This window comes from Leuciscus leuciscus (assembly GCF_965113295.1).
Source record: "Leuciscus leuciscus genome assembly, chromosome: 22".
NCBI classification, from domain to species: Eukaryota; Metazoa; Chordata; class Actinopteri; order Cypriniformes; family Leuciscidae; genus Leuciscus; species Leuciscus leuciscus.
Window position 1 is genome coordinate 34,387,628 of NC_138746.1, and position 18,141 is coordinate 34,405,768.

At 38.6% G+C, this 18,141-nt stretch overlaps 1 protein-coding gene across 1 annotated transcript in view; it reads right to left on the bottom strand.

Moving 5' to 3' along the window:
- Positions 1–404: 404 nt before the first annotated feature.
- fam83b (family with sequence similarity 83 member B) overlaps positions 405–18,141 on the bottom strand; it is a 36,831-nt gene continuing 19,094 nt past the window's right edge. The window contains exons 3-5 of the mRNA XM_082153889.1: positions 11,841–12,005; positions 5,318–5,442; positions 405–3,465 (exon numbers count right to left, since the gene is read on the bottom strand). Coding sequence (XP_082010015.1) covers positions 1,440–3,465; positions 5,318–5,442; positions 11,841–12,005 — 2,316 coding nt within the window. The 3' untranslated portion in view covers positions 405–1,439. The remainder of the gene's footprint in view (positions 3,466–5,317; positions 5,443–11,840; positions 12,006–18,141) is intronic.

Sequence of the window (18,141 nt, forward strand, 5' to 3'; positions counted from 1 at the left end):
GTAGATAGCATCTATAATTACACTGTTTACCTTCCCTTATACCATAACCCATCCTTAAACCTACACCCATACCAGCAAACCTGTCCTAACCGTACCCATATCCAGTGCAGTAACAGCACAAATGTTTTACAATACAAAATGAACACAATAATAGTAGTAGTTAAGGACACCTAATATAAAGTGTAACCGCAAATTGGACATACAGTATATGCTTAAACTGATGTGCACATGAAATGAAGCTGTTTGGGTTTTGGCGTAAACCGCCTCAGTGGATTGTCACATGACCAGATTCTTTTGCCTTTGTGTGATGCTTAATCCTCACCAATAGGTGTCAGTATAAAGTTCAGGACTAGTGACCACATTAACTAAAGCTGTAATCAATTTACTTGCTGCCTGTCAACTCATATAGGTCAAAATATTACGTTTATTGTCTTGTAGTAAAATGACAGTATTTCATTTAGCACTTCATGGCCTCTTTCTTCTCACATCATACAATAGTTTTAAGTCAAATTAGTTTCATGACCATTAATTTATTTGGTAAAGTACCCTGTTAGGTTACAGGCAACAGTGATAGTGTTTACAAAAAAAGACCCGATATTGAGAATGGCATTTTTATATTGTTTGTCCTTTCCAATATACTTTACATGTTCACTTTTTAAATAAAAAACAGTTTCATAACACAATCTAAACACAAAATCATGACCTATATATAGTGCAAAGCCAGTGTAGTATATGCCAGTATTTTTAGTCACCCTTAAAGATATCTAAGCACCAATTACCCACAAACCAGCATTTATTTATCTTGCATTTGTTCCAGCATTTCAATGTCAATTAAACAACAACAATCTGGGTTATTTTGGAAGAGTGTTCGAACAAGCTGAAGTGCAATTTAAGGTTGTATGGATGATTGACTAAAGCTTTTAATCAGACCAAATTAGAGGTTTTGTTCTCAGATAATGTTTCATAATTGCTTTCATTCAAGTGATAGAAATTATAAAGCCAATCGGCCCATATCCCCACTCCAGACATGCTTTTAAATGTACCATAAGTGAAAAATACTACTACAAAGTAACAGTGTAATAGTCCTTGCAGTATTTTTCACCAGTTATATTGCAAACCTTCAACACCGGCGCATGTAAACAGCACTGTTCTACTTAAGCTGAAGTGTGTCAACTTTTGGATCTGAAGATACTCTCTCCTATCTGAGTTAAATACGCAGAGCCAATTTAAACAAACCATTCAAGCACGAGCATCCCAACCGGTCTGACTTAACAAGCTTGGCTCAATCAATGGCATAAGTCAGAGGCAGGACGATCTGTTAGTCTGACCAATGGAAGGTGAATGGTAGAAAACTGTTTGAAAACAATTATTTGTGCAATGTTTGCAAATCCATTTGGCCAGTCTAGTGGTGCACATCTCAGCTCAGTTCACTATTAATTTCAGTACTTATTCTTGTGTAATAAATTTCCAACTCTTTGAATGAACCGGCCGAATCTGTTGTCTTGCCCCTGTGTTGTATAAGTGTTATGGTCATTCATTGGTTGTGTTCTTAAAAAGACAGTATTCCTTGTTTTCTCACTTACTCTGTGGCTCTGTGGAGACACATAGTCAGGCTGGCCCGCTGTGGGACGCCTGGCTTCAAATGAGTAAAGCGGCTCAAATCTGCTATACAGCCTGTTTGCTGGTACTTGTTGCTTTGGCAATGGATCTGATCTTGTTAGTGTCGAGTCTGTCTTCTCTTTCTGAGCAATAACCGAGGATTGTTCCTGTGTGTTGGAAGTCTCTGCACTTGCAGGTGGGTGAGGCGGATGAAGCTCTTCAGTGCTAAAGCGAGGCGCAGATGTCTCTCCCGCCAGGCCTTCATCTCCAGGGATCTTCCCATTAGCTCGCCTCAGTCGGATGCTTTCAACAGACTTGGTTGAATTGGCAGTGCTTCCATGGTGTTTATTGTCTCCCACGGTGTCATCATAATCAGAGAGAATTGTATCCGTGCTGCTTCCCATTTTAAGACTTTGTGCATTCTTTCCTTTCGGTGAGCCGTCCCCCTTCTGTGGGATGTTTAGAAGGGATTTTATTTTCTTGGTGCTCCTTTTCAAGAAGCGTTGTGATGATACACTGTTTGGTTTTGAAGGCGGACTGTCCTCTTGGTCCAGAAGCGATGCGGACACAGTTCTCGAAGGAGGATCTTGCCATGTGTTTCCTGAGGTAGTTGTGCTCTCATCTGCCTTTTTGAAATCATGATGTGAGACGGACCTTTGGTCCTCTTTGAAATTTGGAGTATACGCTTGATTTTTGGGATTCTCCTGTGCAGGCGGATTGCAGTTTCTCTGTTTTCTAGGTAAAGATGCGTACATGTAGCTGGAAGGCCCGTTTGTGTCACTGTTATATGTATTGCACCTGGGATCGGCCACACTGTGCCTCTTGTATATGTCTTCTTGCTCAGTGTTTGGAAATCTACTTTTGGCTCGGTTTAAACTTGCATATATTGCATCCCTTCCGGAGCTATAGGTTGCATTACTCCCTGAGTTTTCTAAAATCTGTAAACTGCGCCTTTTTAGCATGATGTCATCATGCTGTGCTGTCTGATTCCAGTGTGATGAAGAATAAATCTGAGCATTTGGCTGAATTCGTGCTGGATCGTGGTTGGAGGACGCTGAATTATTGGAGTAGCTGTTCATCTCTGGTTGTTCCGGTATGGTGGGCGTGAAAACAACCGATGACCTGATGCGAGAGTGTTGCAGAGGAGCCAATTTATTATCCTCGTATTGGTCCAGATAATCGTGGTTCTCTCCATAAGGTGCATCATTATGGTTTTGGAGGTAAGACTCTAACCTCCACGTCCGAAGGAAAGACTTGGAAGTACTTGCTAAACTGGGCATGTTTTGCCTCATGTTGAGAATTTGTTTGTCGTGGCCATGGTACGATTGCCGCATGTTTGAGCCTCTGAACACCGGGTTGGTGACGTAACTTTCATACTGGTTGTCCACATTGTTGGAGAAACCACTGTAACGGCTGCTCTCTGCTGCCACGTTCCAATTACTAGAGCCAAACTTGGACAATTTCGACAGATATACCGGCTCCTGACGTTCACCCGCATAGCTGTGTCTTTTGTGAAACTCTGATGTGTCTTGAAGGAATCGAGCATGAGGTGTAACAATCGGCCTTTCTTCCACCTCTCTCAATGGCGAAATCCCTGATCTCCTTTCACAGGCTTGCCGGTAAACAGCGTCAAGTGTGTGCCTTAAATGATGTTTCCTTTCAAAGGGGTTGGTGGAATGAATCGAATAGCCATCCATTTTGCCATTGGGCTCCATCTCACTCTGGTTCACGCTGAAAGTCTGAAACGGAGCTGGGATTGTTGATCGGGCGTACAACGTCCGAAATTCCTCGTCATAAGTCTCCACTAAACGGCCTGTTATAACCTGAACCATGCTGAGGTTGATCTTCTCATAGGACCACATGAAGCTGCCAAACGAGAAATGAAGATTAATACAGCAATTAAACTCAGCCTTGGCCATATATGCAAATACTTTGGAATGCAGTTTATCTTGGGTATGCTGTAAATAATTGCATCATAAATGCTCTTTGAAAGCCAGCCATTTGATTGACACCATGTGTTTGTTGACGTGCTGAATGTTAAGCATAAAAAGTTAAGTCCTTATAAAAAAAGTGTTCCGAAACGTATTTGGTCACTAAAGCCCCATTTAAAAATGGTTTAGGATTATATAATCATTTCAAAACGTGCAATTTATTTTAAAGAAACATGCACAATTTCAGAAAACAAAAATTAGGTTCCCTTTCGAAGTGTAACTATAGCACTATGGAAACGCTTCCGCGTGAGCTGGTGTCTACACGCCAATCTGATTGGCCGAACGTAGTGATGTCATAGAGTCCGAAAATAGACGCCAGAAATGTGTGTCGGCGGCTGCTTTGTCTTCAGAAGCCGTATGTTAGAGCATGTGTCTGCCTTCAATCCTGTGTGTGTGTGACATAAGTCAGGAGACAAGCTTCTCAACATGTCAGGGTTAACACCATGCCCCGCTTTATTTCGGCGGATGACTCACACCAAATGTGCCACAGATCTCGCCCTTCGTGCAACCGCTCAGGCCAGTGGCGTAGATCCTCTCAGCTTCTGATGCTTAGGTGGTCACAATAGAGGTAATGCAGTCACCAAGCAGCGTATTAAGCATTGAATTTCAGATTCTGTCATCTATGAGGCACGCAGGATGGCTTCGCCTCTAGGCATCAGCACCCACTCCCTAGGAGTGTAGAGTCTTAAGTTCTTGCGAGGGGTGCATCTTTACAGGATTTCCGTGGTGTTCTCCGCACACATTCACCAGATTCTACAGTTTAAATGTGGATTCAACCCCAGGAACTCGAGTCCTTCAGGGTTGATCCAAGTCTAGTCTGCACTCAACAAGCTCATACACAGCCTTGTGGGCTCTGTTATCTTGAGTGTGGCGACGTTGATATTGAATTTCTGATAGCGTCAACGCCATGACCATAGACTGTAAAAAATATGGACGAAGTGTCCGTGACATCACCCGTAGGTTTCTGAAGAGCATTTTTTAAGCCCAAAGAGGGCGGAGCCGGCCATCTTGTTAGCGTGTCACTCCCGGATAAACGAAAATGGGCAAAAAGGCGGGATTAGTCCCTTCCGTGTTGGATTCAAGAGAGAGACAGGAAGGTTGCAGCTTGGCCATGACGCAGCGTCGAAGTTCCTCTTTGAACATCGCAGGTTACGAATGTAATACGGTTCCCTGAGAAGGGAACAAGATGCTGGGTTGCATTGCCACACCTCGGTTACACCTGTGTGTCTTCTTCAGACAATTAGAATCTGTCAATGCTCATTTCTGGCATCTATTTATGGACTCTGTGACGCACTTTCTCTACGTCACGACATCCAGTCGTTCGGCCAATGAGAATGGCGTGTGTTGACATGCTTCACGCGGAAGTTTTTCCATAGCGTCAACGCCATGACGCAGCGTCTCGTTCCCTTCTCGGGGAACCCGGGTTATATAAATTTTTAGGTGTAACTTTATATTTACTTTCTTATAGTATATAGTTTCTTATACTTTCTTATTCTTTTATAAGAAACTGTACTTTCTTATAGTTCTGAAGAAAGTACTAACATCGATATGCAGCTTGGTTTGATTTTCTTTTTTAATCTAATGCAATGAAATTCATAAATGTAAATGTGAGATAGGCGTGCAGTTATTTAGAGGGCATCTATATGGGAACACTGCCACTGCTTGCTGTTTTACAATCAGTCATTTATTGGTTCAGCTAAATAAATAAATAAATAATGCCGCCTCACCTGTATGATCCATAAAACACCTTTTGGCAGTCAATAAGAAGAAATTTCTGCTCCATTGCTCCGTGGAACTTTACCCCAGATCTGCAAAGGTATTCTTGGCCTTTCACTGTGCGTATCCTTATATTCTGCATTCAAGAAAAAAAATTGTAGATAACTTTTAGCAAGAAAACAAGCAAATGTAAATGTGAAATAACATCTTAACTTTTTTTTTTTTTTTTTTTTTTACTCAAATTCCTACTGTTAATGTGCATGATTCATTGATGCACATTGTATAAAAAAAATACATATTACATTTTGGTTATGAACAGTTACGAAGACACATAAGTCAAGTCCAATGTAATTATATAGCACATTTATTATTTTGTACAGCAGAAATATCAGTGCCACAGCCTGTGTGTTCAAATGTAATTAAGAGTTTTAAATATAGTTTAGCTTTAAGAGATTTCTCAAATTATTATTAAAAAAAGTATGATTGGTGTACTATGAAAAGCATGAAAACGTGATTGGTGTCACGGGTGGTTATATATAAGTAATGCACGAAGACGAAGGAATCAGGAAAACAGTCTTTAATAATATCGCTGTCAGACCAACTGCAACAATGAGCAATTAAAGACATTTAAAGAGGATTTTAGGCGAAATGACTGAAAAATCATTTAAACAGTAATTTAAAATTATCACTTAAGATTATCACTTTTGACAAATAGGGGGCGCAGTTACAAAACTGATGTGATGTGGTCAGAGTGAAGTGACAATGACACATACAAAGTTTGGTGTCAATATATCAAGGCATTGCAGAGATAAAGCCTGAATAGTCATTTTGGCATCATGCCTCAACACTGTAAAAAAAAATTACATCCCCAAGTAAAAAATTTCAAGTGACCGATAACATCTAAATTTTTCAATTAGTCTGACGTATTATTTCTCATTGAGCCAATGTTAACAGACTATTGCAACAAGAATTTCACTTGGGCCAATTGAAAAATTTAGATGTTATCGGTCACTTGAAATGTTTGATTTGGGAGGGTTAGAAATTTTTTACTGTGAACTTTGCTGCTGCGCTATACGAAAACAGTTTTGTCTATCGACACAAAATCCATCAAGTTTAGTCGGCACAGTCTGGCGATGATACGATTCAATTTTGGTGAAAATCGGACAAACGGTCTAGGAGGAGTTCGAAAAAGTAGGTTTTGAATGAAAATCAAGATGGCGGACAGGAAGTTCGGCCAAATAAGGTAAACGTGGTGTCTATGTTCTCGGCTTGACCCAAGGAATATATTAAGACCAGAGGCATTTCAATAGGCCGATGTATTCAAAAGTTATTAGCCTTTTTGGAAATGTTGTTATAACTTTTGACCACAAGGTGGCGCTGGTTCGAAACTTCTCACGCCCCTTCAGGGCATCGTGCTGATGACCCATACCAAGTTTCTTAACAATCCGTTCATGCGTTCTTAAAAAACAGCATTTTAGCACAAAATTCAAAATGGCCGACAGTCAAAATGGCCGATATGGTAAAATTGGATATCAGTCGACTCGGCATGTTGCCCTGAATCTAACGAGACCAATTTTATGATTTTTGGACAAACGGTTCAGAAGTCATAAGCAAAAATAGCTATTTTTCATATCTCCGGACCAGTAGGTGGTGTTGCGCCGAAACGCAGCATGTAGCCTCAGGTCATGGTTGGGATGACATGTACCAAGTTTGGTCTGAATCCGATAAAGCGTTGGTGGAGATACAGCCTTACATCTGTTTTCGCAAGCGATTATCGAAAACGGTTTGACGAATCAACTTGAATTCCATAACTTTTTGTCGGCATGGGCTGCCATAGACTCCAAGAGCGGAATAATAATAATAATAAGAACGGGAGAACAGATACAATAGGTGCCTCCGCACCTTTGGTGCTTGGCCCCTAATAAAACTCACACAGGAACACGCAGGAAAATGGGTCACACACACCTCAACATTACCATACACAGGACAAACAAACTCGGGAAACATAGGACTATACTAAACCAACAAGGGACTAATAATTAATTAGACAACAGGTGAACAGAGTAATTAATCAGACACACAGGGAACTAATAATGCCAAAACTAAACATGACTCTGACAATTGGTTTGCCTACTCAGACTACTGCCTCTGTAATAATTCTCCTTCTTGCTGACATCAGAAATGTTTATTTGAGATGAGATGAGATAGAGTTTTCATCCGGTCAGTTCCCAATAGATAAAATAAAGTCCCCTCCAACATTTTTCCCCCATATCCTGTTTTGCTCATGTTGTATTTAGTGTCTCATGTTGATTTTAAGATAAATTACACAGAGACACTGTTCAGCAAAAACAAAACAAAAAAAAAACGACAGGCAAACAAACCTCATTACTGCTTTGCAAACAAAGATAATGACAGCAATCCTGTCTGTTGAAGCCAAAGGTTAGTTCTTATCACTGCTGCTAAAGCGACAAGGCTGTTAAAGTGTACGTCCCTTCTGTTTGACTACATCTGCACACCCAAACAACACATGTCGTGTGGGCATGTTGTGTGCAACTGTAAAATCCAAGTTTCTTGGGTCTACAGTGAGGAAAGTCTGTTGCCAGCTTGATTGGCTGCTGTGAAAAATTGCCTCCCGCAAGAGCGAGAAATTAGAGAGATACTTAAAACGTAAATTTTTTACAAAGTAAATCAAGCATAGAAATCAGGATCTGCTTCAGTAGCTGTTGCTGTGCTGTTGAAGGGTTAGTTCTGTCAGTAATTACTCTCCCTCATGTTGTTCAACCCCGTAAGAATTTCGTTCATCACAAATTAAGATATTTTTGATTAAATCTGAGAGCTGTCTCACTCCTCCATAGGCTTCTCTGTTATTGAAACTTGCCGGCCCAGAAAGTTAGTAAAGACAATGTTTAAAATAGTTCAAGTGACTACAGTGGCTCAACCTTAAGTTTATCAACTAAAATATAAAAAACATCTAAGTTAAAAATTAAAATAACGACTTTATTCAACTCTTCATTTTCTTCTGTGTGGGTCAGAACGGAGGCTCACTATTGGCCGACGCTGGTCATGTGAGTGATGCGTGTGATGCTGGCCAATAGTGAGCCTCCGTTCTGACGTACGACCCAGAAGCGCTGCGCTGTTACACTACGTGAACTCACTCAGAGAAACACAGAAGAACATGAAGAGTTGAATAAAGTCGGTATTTTTGTGTGTTTTTGCGCACTTAAAGTATTCTCATCGCTTGATAAACTTAAGCTTGAGCCACTGTAGACATTTGGACTATTTTAACGATGTCTTTACTAACTTTCTGGGCCGGCAAGTTTCGATCCCATAGAAAGCATATGAAGGAGTGAGACAGCTCTCAGATTTAATCAGAAATATCTTCATTTGTGTTCTGAAGATGAACGAAAGTCTTACGGGGTTGAACAACATGAGGGAGAGTAATTACTGACAGAGTTTTCATTTTTGGGTGAACTAACCTTTTAAGAGACATTTGAATGTACTGAGTTATTCATAGCATAAATGTCAGTCGCATAAAAATGCTCTGATGATGGCCCTTAGTGAGGTGTGGTGAGAAAATTCATAATTGCCTCTTGTTTTTCATATAATAATAGTTAATACCCTCTGGGAAGAAGAGGGAGGGGCAGTGTTTCCAGCTCAAAGCTTCTTTACATGGCTCCTGATCACTTCCAGGCTTCATCACTTCACAAGAAAGATGTGAATGAAGCAGTAAATGATTTGCTTACAAAGAGCAAAAACAGTTTTCAGTTGAAAATAGTTTCTAATTTCAATAATGTATATGTTTCTCAAAGTTTCTCAAAGAATGACTCACTGGGAACAACTTTCATTTCTTTTGGCGCACTGAAACAAAGGAATAAAAGAGAGAGATAGGAGAGCTCTGTAAAAAAACAAGAGTAACCGCATGACAGGTTTGCAGACTGCTGTTGACGTTTTGTTTTTCTGGTTATGTGTTATGCCAGTCAAATCTTAAAACTGAAATCAGCCTCAGCTATCAGTCAGAAGAGTATAATGCAGATAAATGAAGAAATCTGTTCACACACTCAAATCAAATATATATATATATATATATATATATATATATATGAAGAGTTCAGATGCAAAAGCCTCTAAATGCCATCTGAAATTTTCTTATAGAATGATAATTTTTATCAAGCTTGTATATTTAAGTTCAGTAATTTCACTTAAATGGCAATTAATAGGTAGTCTTCATTGTCATTTGAGTGAAATTATTGAATTTAAATATACAAGCTTGATAAAAATTATCATTCTATAAGAACATTTCAGATGGCATTTAGAGGCTTTTGCATCTGAACTCTTCATATACAAAAATTTCATTTGTTGCCTTTGGCACCTGCATTTTTAGGCTTTTGAATCAATATGGTCACAAATATACTGCGATTTTGGTCAGTGTTTCTTTCAGAAAGACAAAAAGCCTGTTAGCATGGTTGCGGCAAATGTAGGTGTGTAACTGATGTTTTATTGATGTATTTCATCATTCTTATGCTGCCATAGAGAACAGAAGTGCTGTCAATACTTCTCATTTTCAAGTTTTATGTTTCCATTCTCATATTAGTATTATGTCTGTCTCTTGTTTGATGCACACACGCTTGGTTGAAGATGGAGCTTCGGGTAAACTGAGTCTCGCTCGGTCATGATGAAATATGTTTGTGTGAGGTCAGCTATAAGAACTGAGCTTGTGACCCTGTTTCTGCCGTTGTGTCTGCTGTTGCTTCTTTTTCCTCTTCTGATCTTTTGACTGCTTTGTCACTATGATTTGTCATCTTTAACACGTGGTGATTTGGTCAATACTTTTCACAGTAAAAAAAAAACATTCTCTATCGCTCTAAAATATTTCATTTGAATTCTTAACATTCTTACGAATTGTTAACAAAATTTAAACTGTAATAAATATGTTCATTTAATTTAATGCAAGTGATAATTTATTATTTAGAAGTAAACGTTTTAGAAAATTGTTTATTTAAAAAAACAAAAACATAAACCAGTTAAATAAGTAGTATTTTTTTGGCAAGCATTATTACTATTCTTCATTAGTGCACAAAACTTGAAAAAAATAAGTCAATTAAAACAATCAATACCAATTTGTTCCCCCATTCAAATTCCTTCTCACTATCACTGTAAAAAAATATGCTAGAAATGCACTGCAAAAAATACAATGTATTAAAAGTGCCTGAATATTAGTGCATATTACAGCCTGTATATTTTACAACTTGTAACCAAATATTTCATAAGTGATTTCATAAGCCAGACTACTTGAACAACCTAAATCAGTATTTGTTCATGGTCTCTCGTCTCGTAAATAGGGATTAAATTGGGCCAAGATGATCTGAAACAGCATTTTGACAGTAAGTTTGTCAATTCCTTGCATTTCCTGTATGCTCCAGTTTGTTTTGATCCAGTGCACACATTCCGTCTCTTTTAGTGAGTGTACTCAATCGATGTTGTGATTAACCTTGGTAAAGGTGGCGTATTTGTTCTCGTGAGCAGAACGAGACACTGTGTCCCTGTCTCACACACACTGTCTGCTCTCTGCTTCAGTGAAATCACACGATGACACACATCCAGATGCACCACACTTTCTGACATATATCCATTGATATGCAGTAGCAATGTTACTTGGTTTATTAATAGTTGTATATGCGGCAAAGCAAGAATCCTACCACTGCATCAAAGCATACATAAAGGTGTTAGTGTTTTTAAATATTTATCCATCTGTATATTTTATGTATAGCCCCGCACATGACATATGTACAAAACTATACATATATATCGTGGCCACAAATCAAGAGTTCACTACCCTAACCCTTTTTTTCAGCTTTTTCTTGTTTTAGTCAGATTGTGGTCACAAATTAAGAAGTCGTTCCCTTGTTCTACTAAATTGTGGCCACTCTGTATTAATTTGTCCCCTTGTTTGTTCAATCAAAATGAGGGAATGAACTGGTACGACATGGCCACGATTTGTCTAAAACGAAGAAATTAATTCTTAATTGGTGGACAAATATATATTGTTGTCCATATATCAGCTGAAGGGGTTTGTTTTGTTTTCTAGTAAATATAATGTAAGTAAAACTGTTAATATTTTAAATTATGCTTTTGGTAACTTTATTTTGATAGTCCACTTTAGAAATTCTATTAACTATGAGTAACTTTACAACTACATGTCAACTAACTCTCATTAGAGTATTAGTAGACTCTCTGCTTAATATCTGCTAACACTTTATTGTGATGCTCCTCAACAGACACTCGACTGAGTCTGACTATAAGTAACTTTGCAAATACATGTCAACTTATTCTACTAACCCTACCAGTCTACTAATAGTATAATGAGAATTAGGTGACACAGTTACACAGTTAGTAGAATGTCTAAAGTGGACTATCGAAATAAAGTGTAACGATGCATTTTTCCTTGGGATGGAGGACATTTAGATTCTGACTTGACTTTACTTGAATGCAGCATGTGACCTGTGCATTAATATACAGCAGAATATGGACACTTACCCTGAGTTTTTGGAGTTGGATGTCTTGTTTTTCTATCATAGCGAGGAAGCTTTTGAAGTGATTATGGTCGAGGAGAATGTAGACAGGAACACCCCTGACTGAGGCATCTACCACTTCTTTAAAGATGTCCACATCGGTGAAAACATCCATTGCGATTGCTATGACCTGTATAGACATACAAAGGAAAATATAATAGAAACATCAGTCTCCGAGGATTTCTGGGCATTCAATAGCTGACATTCTCTTATTTAAATCAAAGTCTGTTACACAGAGCTGAGGAAGCAGAGGTGTCAGCTTCGTGTTATTAAAACGGCACCCTTCGTTTCTCTGCGTAGTCAAACAAATCTAGGTCGATTTCAATAACTTGAGAGGTGGCTTTAATGAACCTGACAGGGGATTTACATTTTCTTGAGCACTGTGCCTAATAATAAACAGTGAGAAGTCCGGGGAGAACACTATTCGCTTTGTATTATTAAAAGATTTAGACATTTGTGTTTCAGGAAGACCAGCATTCCAGGATTCAAGCCTTGACAGGTTGAAGATGTTCTGTTAAAGCTAAAGGCCAGCGAGTCTTAGCATAAGCTGTATCTCACCACACCCTGTGGAACAAATGATTAAATCGAGAATTTCTACAGAATTTGATGAGACTGAATAATAATGTCATACAATACATAGGGCCCTATCTTGCACCCAGTGCAATTGACTTTGTACACCAACGCATGTATCATTCCTATTTTGCACCCGCACAAAGCGCGCTTTTCCCTCCACAGAAGCACGTCGCTAAACTAGGGAATGAACTTGCGCTCCCTGGGCGGTTCAGCGCAAAAAAGGAGGCGTGTTCCGGCGCAAACGTTCCTTCATGCTATTTTGATGGTTTAGAAAACAATTGCGCCACTAACCAGGAAAAAATTGTTTAAAGTCAGTGGCGCGTTGCGCATGTTATTCATATGCTATTTTAAGGGCGCATGCTTGGCCATAATCAATGTAGCGTGTGCACAACCGGCACTTTGATTCTCTCATCTACACAGAAGCAGCAGTTTTCTTTTTTGCAAATCATACATTATTACGATAGATAGATAGATAGATAGATAGATAGATAGATAGATAGATAGATAGATAGATAGATAGATAGATAGATAGATAGATAGATAGATAGATAGATAGATAGATAGATAGATAGATAGATAGATAGACAGACAATTTATTATAAAAGCCATACGCCTTTTTAACCGAAGTTAATTTGGGTTTCTCCATCCCCAATGTCCCTGATGAGAACGTTGCTCTCCTCGGCTGTGAACCGCTCCTGGCGTGCGTCTGGCAAATCCACCGTTATAATAGGAATCCGCTTTAGAACAAGCGCGCCTGCTCTTAAAGGGAATGTGAGATGTCGCTCTGATTGGTTTATTTCACGTTACGCCAAAACCACACCTATGAGTAATGAAGCTACTTCAGACCAACCCATTTTAGATTTGCGCCTGGCGCAAGAGTCATTTATCCCGCCGGGAAAATAGCAACAGCGCCGAGACCCGCCCACAAAGTTACTTGCGCTTTGCGCTTTGACACTTGCTTTTCAGATCGTTAAAATAGGGCCCAGTATCTTGATCCCAGTCTGACTGGGACATTTACAGTTTTGCATTTCAAATAAAGCAATAGTTCATCATTAGCATCAACTGTAGGCTGTTTGGGTGAATCTCGCAATAACATGTTGACTTCGATAGACTGAAGATGAAGATAGTCTTTATTTATAAAACTGAAGAGCATAATCCAAAACAAATGAAGGCAATTTAAAAGAGCACAGACAACACCAGACAGTGAGCTGACAGAACTGATGGCATTACTGATGGGATTTATGCGGTGGTGTGCGGTGGGTTTCTGAAATGAGGCAAAGTCCTTTTTATTAATTAAATGTAAATTCATCTCTCAGTTTCACTGAATGTTGTCACATCTTCCTGCTTAAATAAACATCACATAAAAAAGAGAAACCAAATAAATTATATTTTGTATTTTTACATTAAGTAATTAATGTTCTATTGATGAAAACCAAGTATAAATCTCATCAAGTTAGTTTAAGAATTTTTACATTTATTCCAAAATAATAAAGGCACAATTTAAACATTATATTTTATTTGTGAACTGAGATTCAGCTATTCTTTTTAATAGTCAACTTATTTTCTTTGGTTATCAAGCTCGGTAAACACCATCACAGACGAAAATGCACCTTTTAATTTCACCAAGCTCACTAAAAATACTCCAGTCATCATGTTTTAAATCCATTTCAAGTTTGATTTTGATGTGACATAAAGTGGTGATTTCTCAGTGGCTGAGGTGTTTACTTACTGTTTATTAAAGGGGTGGTATAATGCCCTTTTCACAAGATGTAAAATAAGTCTCTGATGTCCCCAGTGTGTGTATGTGAAGTTTTAGCTCAAAATACCCCACAGATATTTTTATATAGCATGTTAAAGTTGCCAATTTTGCAAAAAAACAAAACAAAAAAAAAAATGCAATAACGCACCGTTTTGTGTCTGTTCCTTTAAATGCAAATGAGCTACTGCTCCCGGCACAGGGGGCGGAGCTTCAAAAAGCAATTTCTTTAACTGAAAATATCTCCCTTTGCTTTGAACTTGGAGCATAGTAACTTTGCAGATGTTGTTTATGCTCAAACAGCAACATTACACACTAACTAAAGTTAGAAAAGTGAAATCATAATCAACCACCCCTTTAAGTCTTCCCATTAAACCCCATCATTTTGTTCATTCAGAACGATTCAAGAACGTGCACAAAAACAAGAGGTGGGTTTTATCGCATGAACCAATCATATCCAACCATAACCAACCATATCCAACCATAACCAATCATATCCAACCATAGCACGATGGAGGCATTTCATGTGACTTTCCCCCATTCGTTCTCAATTACCCCCCATCAAACCTAGCGGTGTGTTAAAACTTTACTTTGCGTTCCTCTGCAACTTTAACCGCTGGTGTCGCTGTTGGACAGTGTTTTATAGATTTATAGATTTATACACTATTTAATGTTTATTTTCTCATCCAATTTTCTGAGGAGGCACTGCTTCCCTTGCCTCTTTGGAGGAAACGCCCCTGATACACAGATAACTACTGAACAAATGAGGAACAGGTGTGTAATAATCAATGAGAATATGAGTTTCTATGACAACAGACTAAAACAGAAAGGAAACACAGGAAATACAGAACGACCACTGGCTCTGCTCCCTTTTACCTAAACTCAACTCAAACTGATGATTCCGGTGCCGTTTTCAAGAAACGGCTGAAGACGCATCTTTTTCGGCAACACTTGATCGATTAATACCAACACTTTCTATTCTCTTCTATTCTATATCTAAAAATAAATAAATAATAATATTTTTTTTTTTTTTACATATACTGCGTTAGATTAAACTGGGACTGGTCATAGCACTTACATTTTGTTGTCCTACTGTTAGTTTAACTGCTTCTATTGTTCTCCCCATTTGTAAGTCGCTTTGGATAAAAGCGTCTGCTACATGATTAAATATAAATGTAAATGAAATGATGAATAACAAACTAAAAGTCCTTGAAAATGAAACTAAAAACACAACAGAATGACACAGTTGACAGAAAGAAATGCTTTAAGAATTGTACTCTGTTCATTCTCATTAGATTCTTATTACTGTATAACAATACACATTCAGTCCCACTTTATTTTGTCTTTAACTACTACGTATATTAACACTTTATCTTTGTCACATTTGTCACTCAGTTTGTTACAGAGTTCAGTCTTCCTCCATCCTCTGCTTGTCTCCTTGGTTACTGATTGAGATTGTTCTGTTCAGTGTCCCGTTAAATAGTCTCATTAGTTCCTCTGTTTGCTGTGTATTAAAGCCCTGTGTTTAGTCCTGTCTAGTTGCCTGCTATCGTCATTACTATGTTGGTTGTTTTGTTCATGTTCTTGAGTGTTTTTGTAAAGATTTGAGTTTATTTCTAATTAAAAGTAACTGCTGCACCTAGATCCTGCCAACCTTCATTTCATTTTGTACTTTATTATACATAACTACATGCAACCTAAACCAAACCCTAATCCTAACCCTATAGTAAGTATGTTTTTGATTTTACTCAGTACTTAAACTTATAGTTAAACTGTAACCGAATGTACAAACATTTAAATTAATCATTTGATACAGTGCACTTATTAGGTACAAACTGTACATGTTTTTACCTTGTGCTGATATTTAAAAAAATACCTACATGTACTGTAATTACAGCTGTAATTCATTTATGTAAATACATCTATAACTAGACTGTTGACCTTCCCTTATAATATATCCCACCCTTAAACCTACCCAAACCAGCAAACCTGTCCTAACCTTACCTGTATCCAGCTCAATAGCAGCACAATTCTTTTTCAATGCAACATCAACACAATAAGATCACTGAACCTAACAATTATTGTATGATGTAAGTAGTTAATATAAAGTGTGGACACATATGCTATAAGGTAGCAAAACAAACATTGAAATATTCAAATATTGTCAGCATGGTTGAAAACAAGACGGCATGAGCAGGATCTATTCACAGCAGTTACAGTTGTAATCAGAATTATTCAACCCCCTGATCAGAATCATATTAGAATAAACAAGAAACAGGATACAAAAAGATAGTGAAGGCACCAAATGTTCCTAGAGACGCCGTTGGACATAATAGTTATCAAGTTCAAAGTTAAAGGAACAGTGGTTACACTACCCGGACAGGGCAGAAAAAGGAAGCTATCAACAACTGCAACCACATTAAGAAAAACCTAGAGTGACTGTAAAAGACCTGAAGCAAGTCTTGGTGACAACAGGCACTGAGGTTTCAGCTTGCACAGTAAGGTGTGTACTAAATGCATGCGGTTTCCATGCTATAACTCAAAGATGAACACCACAACTGACCCAAAATCACAAGAAAAGCGCTCAAAATCATATAAATAAAATAAGCCACAGAAGTTTTGGGATTCTGTTCTGTGGAGTGATAAACAAAACTGGACATTTTTGGTCCTATGGATCAGTGGTATACTGGAGGAAGAAGAATAAAGCATATGCTGAAAAGAACACTCTGTCTACAGTTTAGCGTGGTGGGGCTCGTGATGCTCTGCGGCTGCTTTACATCCTCCGGCACTGGAAACCTGCAGCGTGTGGAAGAGCAGATGGATTTATTGAAGTATCAGGAAACCTAGGAGAAAATGTCCTGCCGTCAGCGAGGAAGCTGAAGATTGGGTGTCATCGGACCTTCCAACAGGACAATGATCCCAAGCATAACTCAAACTCCACCAAGGCTTGGTTTCAGTAGAAATCCTGGAAGATTCTACAGTGGCCAGTGACTTGAACCCCATAGAAAATCTCTGGTGGGATTTGAAGGCGGCGGTTACAGCACGTAAACCCCAGAATATTACTGAACTGGAGGCCATTGCTCATGAGGAATGGGCTGAGATTCCTCAGAAACGCTGCCAGAAGCTGCTGTCTGGTTATACATCTCGTTTGCAGCAGGTCAGAACACTAAAAAGCTGTTCTACTAAGTACTAGAGATGTTTGCCGTTAAGGGGTTGAATAATTATGAGATGGCAGAAGTCATTAAAAGTTGCATTTTCAGTTGAATTTGTGGAAACCACTTGAAACATTTGATGTGTTGAGCTATTTCAATGACTTTTGTTTGATTTGTTCATTGCAAAAAGCTTAAAGTCTGTAAATTTTGCAATGGGGGTTGAAAAAAAAACTATTACAATTGTAGAAAGAAATACAGACCTATTTCTATAGAAAGAAATACAGAGCTTAAAGTCCCAGTGGAGTGCCTTGAAACACGCAGCATTATTCATGTGTTGACATAATTTCCACTGAAACAGGAAGAGAGGGCGGGGCATTTTGAACAGCTCATCCCCTTTTTAAAAATAGCCAATAGCGTTTTGTTTATATCAAAGCTCGGCCAGAGCCGTTGAGTTCGTTAAAGCCACAGTTTCCTCCTAATCTCGAACTGTTTCTCCTCCTAATCTCCTCCATATCGCTTTAAAATACAACATTCTGTGCAGAACTCAAACGGGTCGGATACGTTTTCTGTTCTGCGACTTGCTCATATGATCCGCTCTGTGTCGTGTCTCTGGACCGAAGCTGCAGAGGTTCACGTGACACTTACGACAAACCAGACTTCATTCCTCCAATGGAAAGCATATTTACACTTATTTCACACATCAATTCCGATGGAGAGAACGCTGGCACATTTGGCTGCCGCTTCTTCACTCTGTATTTTTTATTTTCTATTGTTTATTTATTACT